A 23,789-nucleotide genomic window follows, 5' to 3' on the forward strand; every position below is an offset into this window, starting at 1 on the left:
CTGGTTGCTCCATGTAAACTTCTTCTTCTAGATAGCCATTTAAGAATGTTGTTTTAACATCCATTTGATAGACTGTAAATTTTTTAAATGAAGCATAAGCAAGAAACATTCTAATGGACTCCAACCGAGCTACAAGAGCAAAGGTTTCACCAAACTTAACTCCTTCTTGTTGAGCGTATCCTTTACACACAAACCTAGCTTTGTTTCTTACCACTTTTCCCGATTCATCTAACTTATTTTGGAAAATCCATTTGCCTCCTATTACATTTTTACCATCAGGGCAAGGAACAAGTTCCCAAGTTTCATTTTTTTCAATTTGACCAATTTCATCTTTCATAGCATTTAACCAGAATGAATCACTTAATGCATCTGAAGCATTTTTAGGTTCAAATTCTATTACTAGACAGAAATGCTTAGCCATTTGAGCTTGCTCTACCTGTTTGGCTTTTCCACGGGTTAATATACTTGCATCTTTATTACCAATAACCAGAGTTTTCGGATGCCTTTTTGTGATTATTCTTGAAGGTGTTTTATGAGGTATTTCTACTCTAGAATCTAAAATTTCCTCTTCTTTGTTTGAATTTGTTGCTACTGGTCTAGTGTCAATAGATTCAATAGAAGCTGAGACATTTCTAAGTTCTAGATCAGATTCCTCTTCAACACTTTGAACTTGAGTTTTAGACATATTCAAATTTTCATCAAATATCAAATTTACAGATTCAACCATCCTTTTTAGGCATTTGTTGAAACACTTATAAGCTTTGCTATTTGAAGAATAACCGAGAAAGATTCCTTCATCAAATTTTGACTAAAAGCTATCCAGATTATCAGAATCATTTTTAATGTAGCACTTGCATCCAAAAATTCTAAAGTGCTTAACAGATGTTGTTTTTCCATGCTAGAGTTCATACAGAGTACACGCAGTCCTTATTCTAATCTGAACCCTATTTAGTATATACACAGCTGTGTGAATAGCTTCTCTCAAATATTTATCAGATAGATTAGATTCATTAAGCATAGTTCTTGCCATTTCTTTTACAGTTCTATTTTTTCTTTCTACCACCCCATTCTATTGAGGTGTATGAGCAGCAAAATATTGTCTTTTGATACCATGTTTTTCACAATATTCAATAAAATCTTGAGAAGTAAATTCACCTCCCTTATCTGATCTTAAGCATTTTAGTTTCAAGTCAGACTCTTTTTCAACCATTTTTCTAAACATTTTAAACCTCTCAAAAGCGTCTAATTTATATTTGAGAAAGGTTACCCATACCATTCTGGTGTAGTCATCTATGAACAACATAAAGTATTTTTCTCCATTCAGGGATTGAATTTTAGTAGGACCACATAAATCTGTGTGGACTAATTCTAATGGCCTTGAAGATAAAAACTCCTTAGATTTGAAGGATGACTTAGTTTGTTTGCCTTTTACACATTCACTGCAAACAGAGTTTGTAGGTCTACTAGTTAGAGGTAGACCTCGAACATTTTTATGTTTGCTAATTCTGATCATATTATCAAAATTTACATGACCGAATCTCTTGTGCCATAACCAGTTTTCATCTATGTGACTCATAAGACATATGTCTGCACTTTGTTCTTGACTTGTGGAGTTAGACAAATTATATAAGTTACCAGGTGTCCTGAAACCATTAGCTATTATTTTCCCTGACTTTTTCTTAATAACACAACCATAAGAGTTAAACACAACTTGATGTCCACTATCACAAATCTGACTAATGCTTAGCAAGTTATATTTTAATCCTTCCACATAGTAGACATCATTAATAGGCATGTCTTTGTTTATCATAATTGTTCTTGTTCTAGTAATGTAGTACCCCTACCCTAGACAACTTTGTAAAACTAGTTTGACCTTGGTTGACTTTTTATGTGGCAATCTTGAATGGTTGAATTACCATGAGGTAATGTTTAGTCAAATATTATGATTATTGTGAGTATCTGTTAATGTGCTTTTGCATTGATTCTTATGTAAGTTTAAATTGTCCTCCTGATTCTTGTTATTAATCTCAAGCTAACTTCTTCATTAAATATATATATATATATGTATGCTTGTCTGACTCTTGGTTGCAGGAGATTGCAGGTACAGTACCACTTAGGTGTAACGTTCGTCTTCACCTAGATTCGCAAGGTTGAGTATACCTCTTTCATCCTTAGAATTTGGGTTAGGTGGTTGTAAAACCTTCAGTTTACTCTAGTCATACTCAAATGAGTGTCACTTGTGTTCCATCAGTTTTCTTTTCATTTGGGTTTGCAGGTTAGGTAATTGGTTGGCTTACTTGGTTTGCGTGCTTGGCGTGTGGTAAATAGAGTATTTAATCCTAAGTATTTATTTTGATTTAATGTGTTCATTTGCACATTAGTAATTCAGGAATTAAAATAAATAGGTTTCTTTTATGTGATTAATCATTAATTAAAAAGATCGCCCTATTTATGTTTGTAGTGAGTTTAATTTAATGGTTAATTTTAAATAACGAATTTATTCAGTTTATGCATTTTAAAAAGGAAAGATTTAAATTTATTCGAAATAGAAATAATTTAATCTCTTTTGCTTTTTTGGAATAGAAAGATTAATTTTAATTATTTAAGAAAATCAATTTTGATTAGAAAAGTGAGTTTTATTCATATTTATTTTATATAGTGTGTAAGATTGATTTTGAGAATTTAATTTTATTAAAAATATTTTACCCTCATTAATATTGTGAAATGCAACTATTAGCTTTGTTAATTAAAAATTAAATGAGGGAGAAAAGCATTTCTTTTAATTAACTAAATTTATAATCTCAATGCATAAACAATTCAACTATGAGATAATTCCATAAACTTAATTAATTAATTAATTAAATTAAGTTGCAAGCTGCATGATATTAGAAATATATTTTTATTTAAATTTTAGTGGAAAAATAAATTAGATTAATTACATTTATTGTCCCTAGAATTTTAAATAAATAAATAAAAGAATTAATTGGAAATAAAGTATTGTTTTAATTCTTTATTTAGAAAATTAATTAATTTTCATGAGAAAAGAAAAGAAAGAATAATGATTTTTAATTATTGCATGTTAGCTTATCTTTTGTTATAAAATTAGAAAATAAAATAAAATTACTTTTATTCTAAATTTAGGCTTGTGAGAAAAAGCTATTGAACCTAGAATTTTAGTTTAAATAGGGAATAGGTCTTTATTTTAGATACACAGGAAACGGGTCAGGAATTTAGGTTAAGAAATTTATTGGAAGCTTATTGAAAAGATTAGGGCTCTTCTACAGATTTCTTCCAGGAAAGCTATACCAGGTTGGGTGGCTTCTTTGATTTGTTGGTTTTTAAGAAAATAATTCTATTTTTCTCTGAATGGTGTGTGTGTAAATTATTTGTCAGATCCAAAACCCTCTTCTGGTTAATTCAGGTTTTGATTTAAAATTCTTGCCTGATGTTAATTTTCTAGTTAATGGGAGTAATTTAATTTTGAGAAAATTAGAGAAATTATTATGAAAAAAATTATTCTCTCTTGTTGATTTGTTCTGATAGTCCTTTAAATAAATATCTGTGAAATTAGTTGATTTCTTTAGAAATAAATTTAATTATGAATTAAATTTATTGGTTTATCTAGTTTAAAGAAAAAGTAATTGGAATAAAATTCTATGAATGAATTTTATTGAGTTGGGAATTTTATTTCTATGTAAATTCTATCAAAGGGGTTTTAATGAATTTGGAAATTATTTACATGTTTAAAAAAATAATAATAATAATTAATAAAATAAAATAAATAAATAATAATAATAATAAAAAAATATTATAGCATATTAAATTTAAAGTGGGTTTTAAAATGTTTAATTGTTTTATTAAATATTAATTAATATATATTTTAAATATATGTTAATCATGATAATATATATATATATATACTTAATTCGTTAATATTGTGTATTATTAAATTATTAATTGTTTATATTTTTGGGGATAAATAAATATATAATAATTAATATTTAATTTTGGTATATGTTTTATTGAGGAAGTATCTTTTTGGGAAAAAGATAAAATATTATTTTATTTGGAAAATTGTTGAAATGAAATATATTTATTAAATTGATAATTTTTAAATAATATTATACGATATGCTATTGAAATTATTGGAAATTTAATAATGTATCGTTTGGAAAATTGGTAAGTTAATTAGATTTTCATTTAGTAAAATAAATGGTTAGTTTATATTTTTCCTCTATATTGAGACATAGACAAATGAACTATTGCAATTGTGGTATTGTATTCTCCTCATTATGGTGATTTTTCTAATAATGTATTTTGAAAACTTAGATCATTTACAAAACTTGATTGACTTTTATTGTTTAAACCAATAGGAAAGAAGATTGTCCTTTTTTGGTTATTGCCTATGCAAGTTTAATTTCTGTATTCACTATTGTTTAAAGTAATGGCAAGGCCTTGATATGTTTGTTTGGACCCTATCGTTTGGTTGATTTGGGGTACCTGTTTATGTCTTCGGTTTCTAGTTTGGTTGTTGCCTTATGATGGTGTTTTAACTAGTCTTGTCCTTTATGTGGGTGTCAAGTGGTGATTTGTGGTTGGCCATAGCGGGTCAGGTCTCTAGTTAGAGTACTATCGAGAAATGGACCTTATATTAGCTTTTGATATGTTCAGTTGGATCCGTTTCTTTATAGGGATCATTTATGTAATTATTGATTGATGTGATCGGCTGTTTGTTGGTTTGATTCGCCTTGATGGCGGGAATGTAAATGATATGAAACTTATGTACCCTTAACTTATTTAATTATCAGAGGGGTCTTGCAGTTGAGCAGACTCGAAGATGTAGCCCTCTAGGGGTGAACTCTGAGATCACTTTGGTGTTATGTGTTGCTTTTGTACTTATATTTTCTTTTTTAGTTTTAACATGCATGAATGGCAGTATGTTCGAATGTATGAAGTGGATTAGATGAAATTAATTGTAAATGCATATCTTTTAAATGCAGTAAATTGGATCATGAAAGAATGTAGTTTGGAATAATGGAATATATTTAGGAAATTAAGTATGCATGGAAAGATCTCGTTAGTTATGGTGAAAATTCAAGTGCGTTATTAATTAGATGTGTGACTTAAATTTTAATAAGAAAAATATGAACGAAAGGTATGATTAAATTGTAATTCTAATGGATGAACTTCATTTGGGTTATTTACATTTTCAATCTTAATATTAGCTATGTTTTAACCTTAATGGATGTATTCATATGGTACCTATGATTTAGTCTTAATGAAAGAAATTATTCTTTGTATAAGTATTATCTTGTCTTGAGTTAAGTTAAATTTGGAATAAAGTAACCACGTTGGAAAACTCTTTAGGTGTTAGTTGATGTCTTCCATTGTATAATTTGTTCTTTGATATCTCGTTGTATCATTAGGTTGTGTTTAACTTTTAAAAAAAATTTATTGCACTCCATTTGTGTGTTTTAGCTTAATCCCTTCGGGGTTTCCTGGCGGGGCATTACAAGTAATGTATAGACCTGTGTTATCACCAAATTTAACAAAACCCCCTGGATGATTTTCCAAAATAGAAAATTTATTTTTGTCCCTTGTCATATGATGGGAACATCCACTATCCAAAACTCAAATGGTAGATTTAGTGGATATCAAGGCTATTTGAACAAGCATAGATTATTCAAGTTTTGGTCTCCACACTTTTGCAGGTCTTTATAGCATTTTGCAGTAATTTGAAGTGTGGCCATATTGAAAACATGTAAAGCATATTATGTTTCTGATAGCACCAAAAAATTGTTTATGACCAAAAGTAGGAGTTTTAGTAAATCTACAAGTGTTTACTTTATGCCCAAACAGATTGTAAAAATGACAATAGACATGGAAAAACCCATTATTAGGAAACTGATTTCTATTTGCTGCTATAGAATTTTGATGTGAAGTTTCACCCTTTTCAGTAGTAACTTCAGAATGTTTTTGATTTTCAAGAGTATATACTTGTTTTTGCAACTTACTAATTTCTTGTTCTTTGTCTTCAATAAGGCTTTTCTGAGTTTCAATGACCTTGTTAGCATTAACTAGATCAACTTGTAAAATCTGATTTGAATCTTCATAAGCAGTTACAAGTTTCTTAAGTCTTTTAACCTCTTGAAGAGCACAAAGAAGCTCTTCTTCAAGATCTACATCTTCTATTTCAAAATAAGAATTTGTTTTAGATTTTGGTTTTTCAAATTCAACTTCAGTCATAAATAGTGTTTCACAACCATCACCATTTGACTCATCTGATTCATCTTTAGAGTCTTCTTTTGTCATAAGATTCTTCTTTTTAAAGTTGTTCAACCTTTTGTTAGGATTCCAGGGTTTCTTAAATGATTTTTCAGATTTGTCTTCATCTTTACTTAGATCTAGATATGGACATTTCGCTGCAAAATGTTTAGTTTTACCACAACCAAAACATTTAAATTTTCCTTGAAACTTTTTCTTGAGTTTCCTAACCAGTAAAGCTTCAAAAACATTAGATAACTCAGACTCACTATCTTCTTGTTTCTCAACTTTAAAAGTTGTTTCCTTAGAGGTAGAAAGGGTATTACCAATTCTCATTTCATAGGCAGTAAGTATACTCTGAAGCTTATGCATGGTCATTTTAGAAAAATGTTTCTTTTCTTCAAGAGTAGATATTTTAGTTTCAAATTTTGGTAATAACATTCTAACTACTTTGGCAACCACATCATGTTCATCAATTTCCTCACCAAGGCCCTTTTGGGCATTTACAATTTCATCAATACGAAGAAAATAGCTTGCTACTGTTTCATCATTATTCATCTTCAAATCATCAAACTGATTTTTTAATGTCATCAATTTAGATTCTTTAACCTTTTCATCACCTTGATAAATGGATTCAAGATTTGTCCATACCTCATTTGTTGATTTGAAGTACATTACTTTAACAAATACTTCTTTTGATAACCCACATAGTATTGCAAAGCATGCCCTTTTATCTAGTTCATATTTGGTCTTCTCATCTACATCAATAGGTATAGCAGACGGTACAATATACTTGTTAGAAACTACCTCCCACATTTTGACATCAAGTGAATGAATGAATGCTTCCATTTTAACTTATCAAAATGTACAATCAGTGCCATCAAATAAAGGTGCTCTAGTAAGCGAGGCTCCCTCGGCTTGAGACATCTTACTTTCAAAAGACCAGGATCAGTCCTAAGAAAAACCTATGGGACAGACCTATGAGGACTCCTACACTCTGATACCAATTGTTGAAAGTAGATGTACTCTAAGAGGGGGAGGGGGTGAATCAAAGTACCAGATAAAACTCACAAAATGGTAACCTAGTTTACATTTACAAAATAGAATGGTTGTACAAAGATATGAAGCTAGGAAAGCTTGAAATAAATAGTTATCTTTTCGAAACAATTTAAGGACAACTGATATAATAAAACTGAAAAAATTGAACAAGATAGAAATAACATAGCGTAATCTAGAAATGACCACAAATACGACACATCATTTGTGTTGAGTGGAAACCCTCAAGATCCAAATAGATCTCGTCATAGGGAGAAAACCACTACAATCCTTTTATTCATATCAACCCAATACATCCAGTTTAGCAGCCCTGCTACAAGGAGCTTCAACCCCTCAACTTTACAAAATCAGAAAGAGGTTCATGAAGATATAGTTGCACATGTTTGCAACTATATTTTGATAAACCAATTTATTACAAAACTTCTTCAGATTGTCAATATGTTCTTTGCCACAAAATTCTGAACCAATTCAACACACGTCTTCCAAACCTTCTACACATATTTATATAATATCTATGTACAAGTAGAAGTTTTTTTTTGGTTACTTTCTGTAACTCTTAACCAACTTAGTTATTATGAAAAATAGTTCTGGTAACCATCTATTACACACACTCTCGGTACATCTTGACCCATATTTAGATTTTCAAGTGAGCAATGTGAAAAACTAATAATTAACCAACAATGAAGTCTTTTGTCATTTGTTAAAAATTGAACATTCCTTCAATGCAATCATATAATTATTTGGAATCCGCTCGGAACACTTAACACAACTTACTTTCCAAGCTTACTCAACCACGGTGCACAGTTAAGTTGCCATGTAAAAGCTAAATAATAAACTTGGTTAAAAACATATAACATCCACTCGTCATCAAGGACAAAACATTAACAAATGAGGTCTATAGTTGCACTTTCCACCACTGAAGATGAGTATGTTGCTGCTACAGAAGCCAGCAAGGGGATGATTTGGTTACAATGTTTTCTAGAGGAATTGGGTCAGACACAGGAGGATCGCCCATTGTATACTGATAGCCAGAGTGCCATTCATCTTGCAAAGAACTCTGCTTTTCATTCAAGGACAAAGCACATTCAGCTTAGGTACCACTTCATCTGGACTATTTTGGAGGAGGGTCAGTTACGGCTTGAGAAGATTCACACAAGTGAGAATCCTATCGATATGTTCACGAGGGCAGTTCCACAGGAAAAGTTGATTTCTTCATTAGTTTCTGTTGGTCTTCTTGATTGATAATTATGGAATTTATACCAGTCAATTCCTAGTGTTTTATCTAGTAGATGTTGCATGTATAGTGGTGTTGTGTAGTATTAGTCTCCAAGTGGGAGATTGTTTGGTGTGGAGCCTGATCAGTCTCCAATTGGGAGATTGTTGAAATGTGGCGACTTTGTTTTTGCCCTAAAAATGCATGTTATAAGCTGTTGGGATGCTTAAGGCATTGTAAGGTTGATGTACTATTTTTGCTAGATAATAAGAAAGATTGGACGGTTGTGTATGGTGGACGTAACCCATTCTGGGTGAACAACCTTAACTCTTTGTTTTATTTGTGTCTTATTTTATTTCTTTATCTTTTGTATTTAAATTTGCATATAATTGTTAATTCATATTTGCTTCGGATCTACTTGAAACCCTAACACTGGTTAGGTCATAGGTAAGTGCTCCCACGCCCAAATATGTAACAGCATGATCCCCACTCCTAATGAGCCCACCCCTCAGTATGCTACCTCATGTAAATCTCAATATAAGTGCGATAACACACATGGTCCCCATGCAAACCAGGTCCCCTCTGTCATCATCTACCCGATCACCTGACCCCAACCAATGGCAAATCCATGCAATCATCGATATGGACATTGTAGTCCTCCAACAATCCCTGACAACACTGCTGGTAATGGCTCGTACAAGGCTGTTATATCCTCCCATGCTATCGATCCATCATCAATGAAGACATCCTCCTCAAAGAATCTCTGTACTGCTACTGTCCCCCAAGCTCCATCATAGGTCACCTACTCTCCTCAAATAGGAATGTGCAGGATACACCATACATCCTCCAATGTAACTGTCATCTCTCCATGTGCCAAGTGAAATGAGCATGTCTCATTATGTCATCGCTCTGCCAATGCTGTGATCAACCCGCGATTCATCCGAATCACGAGCATATACATAACATCATACAGGCCTGTCGTTGTAATCCAATCCACCTCAGCCTTTGTCAATTGATTGCGCAACACCTATGTGGCAGGATGCCTCTCATGCATCTATAAGATGCAAAGATCCTCCTACACATGTCCATCGACCATCATTATCAGTTGTTTTGTTTCAAACTTTCTTAAGTTTAAACCTAGACTATCAACAAATACTTTGAGCAAGTATCTTCGGGTCTCAACAGGTAAGAAATCATGGCACACCTAGACTACAAAAGGTATTTATCCTAATGACCTAAGTCTCATCAAGACTGCTATGGTTCAAAACAACTCTCACCTCACATCTCCATCCATCCATCATTGACATCCAGAGATTCTTGTTCACACACATTGGGGCATCTATTTTCCTAACAAAAGCGCTATTCTACACACAAAAGCGCTAAAGGGCTGACAAAATCGTTAAATCCAACACCCAATAGCATGAAACCAATAATAGCGCTATACTTACTATATAATAGTGCCACCTCACAACAAAAGCGCTCAATCACCTATGCAATAGCGCTAAAAGCCCAACAATGCTAAATCGACTATGCAATAGTGCTAGACTTGACACAAGTGCTAAAACCACTATGCAATAGCACTATAATGGTACAAGTAGCACTACTTTAATTGAAAAAAGTGCCAAAACATAGTTTTAGCGCTATTGTCTTGACTCAACTTAGACCCAGTAAAAAACCTATAAAAAATGCATAAAATTCAAAAATTCAAATTCACATACCACTGGTCTGTAGTCGTCTGGCTGCTGGAATCGACAGACTCGCTCTAATCAGTGCTCTACAATGGGAACCGACATCTTGACTGCTGCTTGCTCTTCCAAATGGTCACTCCCAGAGCTCAAATTTCACTATAGACGTGAATGCAAATGACCCTATTTTCACCCCTTCCTCCCCATATATACCCTTCGCCATCACCCTAATTTTAGCCCGCTCACTGTCGTGGTCCCCGTGAACTTATCAAGCCTCTTATTTCTTCATTTTATCTCTGATTTCTCCTATTTTTCACCAGTATTACTACTTTCTTCTCTTCTAACACCCCGCCAATTTTCATTCTTTTTTCGAGAGATCGCTCGATTTTTCAAAAAAATTCGGCCCATCTCTCGAGGGGGCATACCACCCATTAAATTAACATTTTATGGGGCATATTTCTTCACACCTATTTTTCTTTCTTTGAAACGACGTGATAAACCACACCGTCTCAAAGAGGAGCAAATGTAGTCACATAATTCTCTCCATTTTAATTAAATGAATATTTTCTATTTATTTGATTAAAAATCCACTAGCCATCAGTTAATTAAATTAATATTTAATTAATTCATCTTCAAAATATTCTTCTATTAATTAAATAAATTAGTCAATTTATTTTAATTAATTCATTAAACCAAAATCACAATCAATTAAATGAATAAATCCTATTTATTCAAATTAAATCCCCCTTTCCTCTTTTAAATAAATAATTAAAAACATTTATTTAAATCATTCACCCCCCCACTTGCATTTTCCTATAAATGCAAGTTGCAACCACAAGTTGAAATAAATTAATTTATTTTAATTTAAAATATTATTTTCCCTCACCCACCAATTCCACTTGCACTCCTAAATCCCCTTCTAGATTCTTCTAAGCCATTCCTAATTAGCCTAATCCATCCCCTAAATATTGTCACATTCCTAAGCAACTTGAAGTCACTTCTCAAAGACTCTAATGTCTTTGAAAAGCATTTAATGTTTTATGTGTTCAACAAGCTAACCTCTAAAGTCTTCCAAACCACTAATGGCTCTTACATGACCATTTATGGTTAACCCCTAAATCAACCCTCATGTGACCCATGTGTCTTCTCAAGCATTTATTGCTTTGACCTTGGTTATCCCTTTAACCTTTGCACAAGAATTTATCTATTGGATAAAAACATTATCCTTTGGATATTAAATTTATTCACTCAACCAAACCTTAACCTTAACTCCCAAGTTAACCCTCAAGTCATGTCAAACATTTAATGCTTATTCCCTCTCCTCTCAACTCATCTCATGTTGACACTTGTCATCCTGGGATTGGGTTGAAAGCCTTCACATGGATTGAATATCATTCAATCCTGACCCTTGTTGAGATTACTCAATCTCAACCATCCATTGCTCCATTTTTCCTATAAATAGAGTCCATTTCTTCATAATCCAGATCCTGAAAACTTGTATGCATTTACATTATAGCCATATTTAGAGAGCATTAGATAATCAATCATATTCACTCTTTTGTTTTAAAATCAACACTAGCTAATTAGATGATCTATTATTTTAGCTCTTGTTCACATTTGCATAACATTTTAGATTAAGCATCATTTCATTCTTGAATCTTCATAAGGCATCCATAGTGCAAAAAAATTGTTGAGAGCTACACTAATTTGGAACTTGGAGAGGAGAGGAACAAGGGAGAAGGAGCTAAGAGCATGGTAGAAGGCATTTGGAGATGCCTTGTTGTATTTGCTTCCATAGTTAAATATTTCATCATGTTTTTAGTGTCTCTTTTGGTATGCCTGCTTAGACTAGTTTTTGGTTGATTAACACTAACTTTTATCTTTGTTTCTTGTGTTTTTGTGTGTTATACGACCACAAGTTTTAGTCTAACAAATTGTTCATTTTGCAGAGCATCAATTACAATTTTGTTTAAAAAAAATACAATTCAAAAATAAATATTCATCTCTTAAGTATGATAGAATTATTTTATACTTATGGGCATATTAAATGTAGGTAAAAATTTGTAAGGTGGAAACACCTATAGATTCGAAACATTGAAGCTAAAAATTTGCAGGACACAAAAAGATTCAAAAGAAGAAATGTTCATATTTGTTGATTACAATTTTGTGTAAAAAGAATACAATTAAAACATAAATATTCATCTCTTAATTATGATAGATTCAGTTTAGTGTGGACATATTAAATGTAGGTAAAATTATATATATGATATGACTAGATATCACTACACACTGCATGGAAAAGAGATTTAGTAGAGAGGGTGAATAATTAGTCATCGAGAATTCAAACTACAAGAATTTGAGAAGTATATAAAAATGGGATGACTGAATTGAATTATAATTGGTGACGTAGATATCTTTGGATGAGTCATTTATCTCATCCACATTTATTCTTATGTTTCTTTACAAATGGTCTTTCATTTTAAAAATAATTTAGTTAAATGCTTGAAATCTTAGGAATGGACATTGTTGAATGAGTCATCCATCGCATTGACATGCATTCTTATGGTTCATTACACATGGCCTTTTATTTTAAAAATAATTTAGTTAAATGCTTGAATTCTTAAGAATTAGATAAGCATAATTTTAAATGAAAAATGTTTAACATGAAGTTCACCAGTTGGTAATGGGCAAAATTTAGGTATAAGATGAGGATTTGAATGAGATTATCCTATTTAATTAAGGATGTGCATGAATATTTAGATGTGACTATCTTATTAGTATATGCATGAAGATTTGGATGATACTATCTTATCAGTATATGCATGAAGATTTGGATGAGACTATTTTATTAGATTTTGTACATAATTTATTCATTAATGATCAAAAAGTAATAATCTTCTTATTATCTCAAAATTAGAATAGATTTTGAGTAAATTTCAATCAACATGAATTCGACCTTTGATATATTGATATAAGCTTAGTCAAAGTGTATGCAAAATATAGTTCATCTTTTCTTTCTATCTCTAAACTTATTTCTAAGGGCATTATTTAAAAATATCTATAAGAAAGTTGTTGGATCACTAAGATTGAGTTCTCCTAGGTCAATAATATGTCTCATGTTTTGGTCATGTGTGTGTGTCTGTGTGATATATGTGTTGGCCATACATCTCACCTGTTGGTCATATGCAGGTGTATGTGTTTGTTTTATACATACATGTGCGTGTACATATACGTACACATACGCATACACATACACATACACATACACATACACATGCACATGCACATGCACATGCACATGCACATGCACATGCGCGCACACACACACACACACACACACACACACACACATATACACACACACACACATATACACACACACACACATATGTATGTATACAGATGGTAAGCATTTTATTTTCAAACGCAGGGCCTTAACTCAAAGTTGTTCAATAATTTTTTCCTTCCAATTCTCATTTGTGTGCCTCATTCCACAAGTCGGACAAACTATTGTGGATGACCCTTAAATGTATAAAAATGTGTAAATGCGAATAGATAAAAGATTGGGGAATTACCTAACTTGTGACAATAGTGTGTCACTAGTCCATAAAAATAACCTTTCATTCAAAATTATAATAATATAAGATTTACAAGATCAATTCAATACTCTAATGTGACCCAAGCAAAAAGTAATTGAGCCACTAAAAAGATAAGTAAATGATAACACACAAATTTATTAGATTTTTTAGGGTTAGTGTGCTGGATGTGATGAAATTCAACTGTATATGTACTCCCATACTACTCCATTACCATAAAACTTAGACTTGAAGAACTAATTTTGAGGTAGATATGTTTTCAATCCTACACTAAGATTGAATACAATCATACTAATGTTTATACCCTACACTCACAATTATGTTCCATTTATTGTGCAATATCTTTCTCCAATGCTTACTCTTATAATTTTACTTCTTAAGTGATAGTTTAATTATGTCACAATTTCTAGATTAGATCATGTATTAGTTATTTACATCAATTTTTCAGATCACACTCAATGATCCATCATGATGATGATACTAGGGAGTTGAGAACATAAAAAATTAATAGATAGTCTAATCTAGAAATTGTGAGAGATATTAAGCTATGGATTGTGAAAATTTGATATCATCAGTTTAATAATGGTTAAGATGGTATCAAAAAACATCTTTTTGAGATTTATTTACTAGAATTGATCTATTAGACTTCTTTGAAGTTAAATCAAGCCCCTTTTTCTTGTTCATAACAATTTGTATGAAAATATTTTGAATGCACACAAGATGCAAGATGCATGAATATTTTATCATTGTTGATGTAGGGTTGCACTAATTTCTATTTAGTATCATAATGTATTGGTCGTTAAGGTTGAAAAATAAAAAGTATTAGGAACTTGGAGCTCAAACTTATGAGAATTTTGAAATAATATAATGGTGAAGAAAAACCACTATAGTATTAAAAATAATTCATGAATTTATCTTTGAGCTCCATGTCCCTAATATTTTTTGTCTTTTTAAACCTTGAAGATGGGAGTCTAGCTTTGCAAATGAAGAATGGTTTCATTTATTAAAGATTATTTGATTGGACTAATACCTATTCTAGGAATGACATCTCTATATCTTTGTAAATTCTCAAATTTTATCTTAAATTGGTTCAATTTTTTGGGATTGAATCTATAAGTATAGGTTTCATTTATATTTGTGGATTTATCTTCTATTGTATAAATTCAACCATCCTTTGTATGATCTATACTTCATTTCTCACATAATTAACTATTCATTTTTGCTACTTATTTATATGTCCAAGACTAGTGATATTTAGAAAATCCTTTAGAAAATTATCATTACTATTAGAAGGGGACACATTCTATTAGGTAAACTCATTGAAAAATTAGGTAAACTCATTGAAAAATTAGGTAAACAATTGAGATACTCTTCAAGCGTACATTGACCCAACATCAAAAAATAAAGTGTCAAAATTGACCAACATTTGAGTTTATCTTTTAAATAGTCAATGATCATTTCAACAACTTGATGGAAATGACCTAGGGTATGCAAACTATCAAATCTAGATGGATACCACTTATGTTAAGGCTGATATACAAAGAAATTTAATAAATACAAGTCTTGAATGATTTTATTAGAGTACATGTATAAAAATAAGGCAAGAGCTAAATGAACAATCACAACATTACACAAGATTGTGTCATTTTACAATACATACATGTACTAAGGCATTCTCTAAAAATAACAATTAAACATATAAAAATTGACATAAATATACAAATTTTACCATTACAATAATTTTTCAATTAAAAATAAAATATTTAATATTATAAAATTTTAAATTTGTATAATTGATATAATCTAAAATAAACAATTTGGAATACAATTTTGGAATACAATTTGTATAATATGATTAGAAGTTTGGAATACAATTTTGTCGAAAAGTCATGAATGAAAATGAAGTTTCTGCATTTGTCATTACTTGATCACTGTTTGGCATAAAACAAAACTGAGCTATTTTCCGCAAGTGGGGATGGCATTTGTTTATTTTATCTTTAAAATATTTAATTTATCTGTAAAAAATTATATAGTATTATTTCCAAAGAAATCTATTATGTTCTTTTTTCTGTAAGATTCTTAAGCTTATTTCTACCTCTAACCCTTCTTTTCTCAAACAAACTAGGCTAAAGAAAAAAATACATTTAGTGGTCAATGATTTCATGGATTATTGAAGTCCCGGAAGAATTTATGGTCATACATTTTATTGTGGTTAACATAACAACTAAATTACCAAAAAAAATTAACATTGGCCATATTGATAGAATACAATATCAAATTAAATTAATATAAATAATATTATTCCTTGAGACCTTTTACTCAAATGTTCGTGTGCCACATAGACCCTCATATCTTGGCCTTTATAAATAGTAAGACAATAAAGTAGACCCCATGCTATAATTATCATTCAAAATTTATTTCACTCCTGTGATAAATTAAGGTTTTGGTTTTCTTCTACATTTGGTTATGATGATTTTAGTTTATTTTAAGTAGTTTTGATTGACTATATGAATTGTAATACCTAGCCAAGGAACTTTAAATGATATGATCAAAATACACAAGAATGCATGAAAATATTTTTTTTAAGTACTCAAGTGTGAACATACACATATTGAACAAGTACTAAGCTCAACCTCAAGGTTAAATCAACTTGTCAATAACTAAAACTACACATGTGGAAGACATAATACCCAAAACACCAACCAAACATAGGGAAAGGTCTCCAAAATCCTATAAAAGGTCACTAAAGTGATTAGAGTCACACAAGACCAATCTCAAAGTTACAAGACTTTATTCAGAAAACAAGATGACCTTCTAGGTCTTAGATGTCATTGATGGGCTCTAACAAGTATCAAATTGTGCTCAAATGTTGTCAACAACTTCCAAAATCACCCTAAACCATCTCAAGACAACTTTTAGGGTTCCCGAATGTCAGTTCCTTTCAAACACAATTACAATAGAGTCAAACTATGCTTTTGGGACCACAAAAACCCAAACGAACACAACAGGAGGACTGTTGCACCCAAAATAGACACAAGAAACCAAGAAGGACACTTGAATACCTGGATGACAATAGTGGAGCATGCTAATGTCATCAATTTTCACCAATTTTCCAAACCCATGCCAATGTTCCAAAGGTGTGTTGACATTCTCTAGACTGACCAACCCACATTGATGTCCTCTGAGATGTTCAATTGTCCTAACCAATGAGATTTTTGGTTGGACAAATTGGACCCCCGAACACACTAAATCCCTTGGTGAAGCCAAAATATGTATTAAAAACTCTAAATGAGATAATTTTATGAAAATATGTGAAAATAAGGCATGCAAAGTGTTATTGAGTCACTAGGTGACACCTACAAGACTAGTTGGAATTTGGGTAAAAGCTAAATGCATTCAATCCATCCTAAACTTCCCTAAACCATCACCAATATACTCAGGGAAATTCGCTTGTTATATGTCCATCCACAATTATCACTCCATTATCAATCAAATCTTGGATGACATGTTTTAACCATTGACAAGCATATGTTTGGTGTCCTTTGTTTCGATGGAAATCACAATAATGGTTGTCATTTCACCAAGAAGGTTTTACCTTGGGTTCAAAGTTTCTTGCTTGTAGCAAGGTAATCAACTTGTTTGCGAGAAGCGTCTTTAATGCTTACCCATGTGGTTCACCAATGTTTGTAAATTTCCTTCGAAAGAAATTATTAAAAGTTGATTTTTGATGATTGTTGTTTTGTTGAGCTGCTATTATGTGATTGGATAAATTAAAAATTGGTTGCTTTGGTTTTACATTGTTGTTATCCACTATCCCATCATTGACAACATTTCAATTTCTATTCCAAAATTTTGGCTTATCATTGTTGTTGTTGTTATTGTTATTAGGGGGATGAACTCCTTCTTTGTATAGCTTCAACTCATCCTTCTTTACCATAGCTTCTTCTATTCTAATTCCATTATCAATCATTTTTTCAAATTTTTGATGACATTGCATTTTTCAAATTATAACTTATTTGATCATTTAGGTTGTCGATGAATATATCCATTTTCTCGTATTTTGGTACTATACAAGGATATCGTGAAGCTAACCATCTCCATCTCTATAGAAATGTCATGAAAGGTTCTCCACTCTTTTGTTTAGTATTACATAGGTCGAGCATTGTGACCTGATGTTGAATGTTGTAAGAGTATTGTGAAACAAACTTATCCACCAATTCTATGAATGATCTAATTCTAGGTGGAAGTTTGGAGAATCATTCCATAGCTAGTCCACTTAAGCTCTTTGGAAATAATCTCATCAGGTATGTATCCTCATGTGCAAACTCCATACTCATCGTGAAAAATTATTGTATATGATCTTGGGGATCAGTGCTTTCATTATATTTATCATATCTCGAAGTTTCACAACCTGTAGGAAATGGTATCATGTTTATATTTCTGTTGAATGGGTAAGGACAAATTTACTAGAGCAAATATCTTCTAACAATTCCTCTCTGCATATCTTGAATCTGTGTTTGCAGTGTTTGTATTTGTTGTGGAAGAATTGTGAGAGGATTATCCACATGATTAATTCTTGCATAACCATGAGTTCGCGCTCTAGTATGATCTTGGTCTCTTCTCATATCCTCCCAACTCTTTCTTGTGTCCCCATTAGATTTGACATGGTTGAGAATTTCTATGTCATCCTTTTTGGGAATGGAAGTTTTTTCATTAGTTCTTGTGTTATCAGGAATTGACGTGTCATCCTTTTTGTGATCGGAAATCTTCTCATGTCGTTCGTTATCATGGAAAGGTTACTTCTCCTTTGTCCTAAATTTCTGACATCAAAATATTGGGGGAGTGTAGCACCAAATTTTGCTAACATTAAGAAGTATTTTTCTTTTTCTCCCTCCAATATTTTCTCCATAAATTTATCGAATTTAGGATCTTGTTTTATTTCTCTGAGATGTTGTTCTGTTATTTCCTCTTGTTATTGTATTTCGTTTTGGTATTCCATGTTCCTATAATCTTCAGTCATTTCAAATGCTTCTATTTCTATTTTTGCAATCTTTCATCTCTAAGCCTTGGTTAAAACGGGCATACACGTGTTCTGAATGTTTTGCAAGGTTTAAATCTTCTATAATGTGTCGTAATAAGTGATCAATTGTTGAGATAAATATTATAGATGGATAGACAAAAAATGATCTTTTCAAGTATTTGCTTGTTTGCAAGTTTTTCGATCTTATTTGGAGTGCAGATTTTGTGATTTTTAATATGACCAAGTTCAATAGGGACGATATATCCTTTGATAGAGAATGAGGTTAATTAGATCGAGCGTTGTAGTTTTGTGATAAAGGATGATAGATCCTGATGAGAAACTATGTTTGAATGATCAATTTATCAAAGAAAATGTGATGTTGCACTTTAAGATGTTAGATCTTGAACTTGTTGGAGATGAATACTTGAGAACCTTTAGCATGTCTAGTCTTGAATTTATTTTGACGGAAGATAACCTGACTGAGTGACCCAAGAAGATGACCTAGTCTCTATGTTTGATTGTCTGAGAAATGGGTTTTTTTTTTTGATTTTGTGCAATTTACCAGAAACGCTGCTATACTAACCATAAATGCTGAGGAATGGACCAGAAACAATGCTACACTAACCAGAAACACTAACAAATTGATTAGAAATGTTGCAATACTGACCAAAAGCACTGATGAACAAACCAAAAACACTGCTATATTGACCACAAACACTACTATACTGACCAGAAACGCTATCCTGCAATGCAATGACTCTAAAGTTCAAAACAATGGTGTTTAGACTCGGAAAATTTGGTGTTTGAACTTGGGAGATTGTAATTTTGACCTAACTTTGTGATTTTCAAACTCAGATAACTAGTATTTAGAACTAGCAAGTGAAAACTAGGAGATCTAGTGTTGAAACATGAGCAATTTGACATTCAACCCAAAAGAGTTGTTGATTAGACCAAGGGAGCTGACATTTAGACCAAGAGAGCTACTGTTTAGACTAAGAACTCTATTGTTTATACCAGGAACTCTATTGTTTAGACCAATATAGCTATTATTTGAGCTAGAAACTCTGTTGTTTAGATTGGAAACTCTACTATTTAGACCAAGAGAGTTGTTGTTTGGACTAGAAACTCTATTGTTTAAACCAAGAACTCTAAAGTTTAACTAGTGATGTTAGAACTTAGACAATGGTTATTTTCACCCTAAGAGTTGATGTGTAGATTGAGAAAATTGATGCTTATACCTAGCAAGCTCAACCTTGGAGAGGTAATGTTGGAATATGAGAAAGTTAACATTCATACCAAGAGAGATGATGTTTGGACCATGAGAGCGACTATTTGGACTGTGAGAGCTATTGTTTCAACTAAAAGTGGGATTGTTTGGACCAAAAGAGCTAATGTTTGGACTGAAATTGCGACTATTTTGACCAAAAGAGCTAGTGTTTGGACTAAAAGAGCTAATCTACTATGAAACTTGTAAATTTGACAATTTGAAGTTTGAGTTTGCAATTTTGGTTGTATTTCAATGGATGATATCTTGACTTGACTTACAAACATAGAATTCAGTCTATCCTAAGGAGATTGGCATCATTATTAGTTCTTAGCCCACACTTGGTACCCTGTCAGCTCACACAGCCTTGTCACCCCCTAAAGGGCGCCCGTGTTTTTGCCTTTGTGAGAGCTAGTGGAGTCTCATTATGAGCCTAGAAATAAGGTCTCAAAAGAGGAGTTCACACATACTCTCAAGAGTGACATATTGTGAGTGCCTTAAGGATATATTCTTCCCCCTCCATGCACTAAGAATTTAATAATGTTCAGAGGTAAATCAGGTAGCTTCTAATTTTAATTGGAACTAGTAAGGGATTCATTCAGTGTGTCGGGGTATAAACTCAATTAAGAGGTCTCCCAGCCTTGAATACCAAGGTTTGATATACCCAAAGGTATGGAGGAGAGCTATTCCTAAGCACTGTTGTTGACTTTATTTTCATCAAATCACGTTTATTTTATAGTGGGTTGGAGTAATTGGTGTTAGCCATTCCCACTTGGGTCGTTCCCCTCTCACTGACCTTAATGGCTTTGGCCTTATAGGCTCCTCGGGAGGGCAAGCCTGCTAAAGATATGCACTATTGAAAGAAAAAGATGTCTCTAGCTTTCTGATCACCTAAGAAAGGTGATAGCATACTTGCCTATCATCAAAACACATAAGACATGTTTGTTCATTTCCATTGTAATTAGTCTATGTGCCTAATTTAACAAAACTAAGTGCAAAATCCCGCGGCTGCAAATGAAGTTAGTAGTTTATATTGTGTTCTTTGATAGTGAAATGGTTTATGACTCCAGTCTCTCATAGTGAAATAAGTACTTGCAAAACCAATAATCTGCAAATTAGGTTCAGGAAAATGACAATCCAGAAGTAGAAATAAGAAATGCAAAATACAACATTGGAAAAATCAATAAAAAACTGAAAACACCATCAAATTGACCAAGAACGCCACCATGTGTGCCAAGAACGCTGCCAAATTGACACAAAACACTATTTTGCACACCAGAAACGTTGCTAAATTGACCAAAAACATTGTTAAACAGACTGAAAATGCTGTCAAATTGACCAAAAACACTACAGGACATACCAAAAATGCTAAGGTACAGACTAGAAATGTTAAAATAGAGAAAAACATAAAAACAGAGTTGATAAATCTCCCATAAACGCCATTTGAGGTGTCAGGGCACTAAAATAGAGACCAAGAATGCGATTTGGGAGCCCTAGAGAGCTAATCTACACACCAAAAGAGCTAATCAATGTATCAATGAAATTTCCTGCAAGAAAACTTGTTAAAGATCAAAGGGGCTAGGCCCCATGGTGGGTGCCAATTAATGTGATGCTAAAAATGTTGTAAATAAAATAGGCATATACATATAATGAGACAATAAAACATAATGGAAAGCTTAATTGAAAACTAAATTAAAGATCAAAACCATAAGCCTCCCTTGAAATGTCCCATTTTCCTCTATTCTTGAGGACCTTGAAGGTGTTGGATTGCTTGGCTCTCAGCAAATCAATGACCTCCAAAGTGGCAACTCAAGAGTTGAGTAGCTACTTGATCATGATTGATTGTGCAAATGATATGAAATGAATGATTTAAGAAACTAGATTAACATGCTATGATTAATCTAAAATGCTAAATACTAGATGATTGAAATGAAAATGCCTATAGTAATGATATTAAAACTATGAATGCAAGGGATCCTTATAGCTCCAAAATCGGGGATATTTATAGGAATTCCAAGGCCAAAGCTAAGGTGGAAGGAATCGACGGCCCTGATTTGATCTGAAGATATCAAGGCCAAATATTGAGGAAGTTGGAGAAGAGGTTGGAGGAAGGGACACTTGTCATCTCTATGGTGACAAGTGTCAAGGAGCCTTGCTCATGAGAGGACAAGTGTCCAAGGGAGGAGACATGTGGCAAAAGTGCCATGTGTCTCAAGGGAAGAATATCCACACCATAGGAGGTTAGGATGTGCAAGATAGGATAGGGTTAGGTGGAATGGGTTATGCTAGAGGGTGGTTAGGTGAGGTGGTTAAAAGTTAGGAGCCATGTGCTCATTTGAATTTAGAAATTCAAATAATTAGAAAATGGTAATTAATATCAACAAACTCGAGTTTGTTAATTTTAATTAGGGATTAGAAGAATTGATTTAGATGGGGGGAGATGATTAATGATTAATTAATCAAAAGGGATATGAAATGAACTATATAAATAAATCATGTAGATTTATTTACTAGTAGACGAATAAGGGAATTCATCAAATTTGCTTGTGAATTCGATTAATTGGGAAGAGGGATTAATTAAATAACTGCATATTTAATTAATTATCTTCAGACCATTTTTTAGGTGTATACACATATAAATGTAAACAAAAGTTCATAAACAAACAAATAACCATAAATATGCATCTTATCATTATTTTTTTGAGTCAAAACTATAAAAAATTACTTACTTTTATGTATAAAACAGTGATACAAGTGTAGACACAGTTGTAGTGGGGCCTTCAATGACCTCAAAAACTTATTTTAAGGTCATTGAGGCTCTTAGGCAAATAAAACCATGTCTAAGTACCGCGTACGTGGTATATTAATAACCTCATGCACGTTGTTAGTCCCTAAAATGTTGGCAAGCCCAAAGGTATTTTTTTCACCCTGTACGCACTTAGAACTCATAATTAGTCCATACACGCTCCTACGCCTTAAAAATGTTATGGCAGAGAATCTAACTAATAGGCTCAGTACCCTGTACGCACTATTTTTAGTAAAGAAAATGTGAAGGTAAGGGGAGGGAGGGAAAGGGAGAGGGAGAGAGAGAGAGAGGGGTGGAAAGGGAGAGAGAAAGAGTGGGGAGGGAGAGAAGAAGAGAGAGAGAGAGGGATGGGGTATGGAGGAAGGGAGAAGGGCAAAGAGAGAGAGAGAGAGAGAGAGAGAGAGAGAGAGAGAGAGAGAGAGAGAGAGAGAGAGACCCTATACACGCTTGAGAGCGGGAGAGAGGGAGACAATACACATACATACACACACATGTGTATATATATACTTAATATATTATATATTATTATATATGTATTATATAAATTATATATTATATGTATATACACATTATATATACAATGTCATATTATACACACTCCCAAATTTTAAACAAAAGTAGTGTGTACGTGCTGTTTATAGTAAAGATAGCTCTTACGCTCTTCTTACACTATAGGTACCCCATACATGCATCTTATACCATAGGTACCCCATACACACTTTTGACTGTTTAGGCTTGGAAATAGGCCTGGATGACAAAGCTACGGGTTGGAATTTTGATTTCCCTCCATTTCCCTCCTTTTTGACATGTTTTATTTTATCAACTTGGTTTCTCAACTTTGTCATAATAAAGTTTACACTTCATCAAGTGGGTATTTCTAAAATT

The 23,789-nt window shown here is 32.4% G+C and overlaps 1 protein-coding gene across 1 annotated transcript; it reads right to left on the reverse strand.

Moving 5' to 3' along the window:
• Nucleotides 1-5,715: 5,715 nt before the first annotated feature.
• On the reverse strand, nt 5,716-7,113 carry LOC131056581 (uncharacterized). Its single transcript, XM_057990887.2, has one exon. The coding sequence runs from the start codon at nt 7,111-7,113 to the stop codon at nt 5,716-5,718; it is 1,398 nt and encodes a 465-aa protein (XP_057846870.2).
• Nucleotides 7,114-23,789: the final 16,676 nt, after the last annotated feature.

Source organism: Cryptomeria japonica, chromosome 8 (assembly GCF_030272615.1).
Source record: "Cryptomeria japonica chromosome 8, Sugi_1.0, whole genome shotgun sequence".
In the NCBI taxonomy this organism is placed as follows: domain Eukaryota; kingdom Viridiplantae; phylum Streptophyta; class Pinopsida; order Cupressales; family Cupressaceae; genus Cryptomeria; species Cryptomeria japonica.

Bases quoted from the DNA above. Each gene is read 5' to 3' on its own strand.
- LOC131056581 (XM_057990887.2), bottom strand. From the start codon at position 7,113: ATGGAAGCATTCATTCATTCACTTGATGTCAAAATGTGGGAGGTAGTT.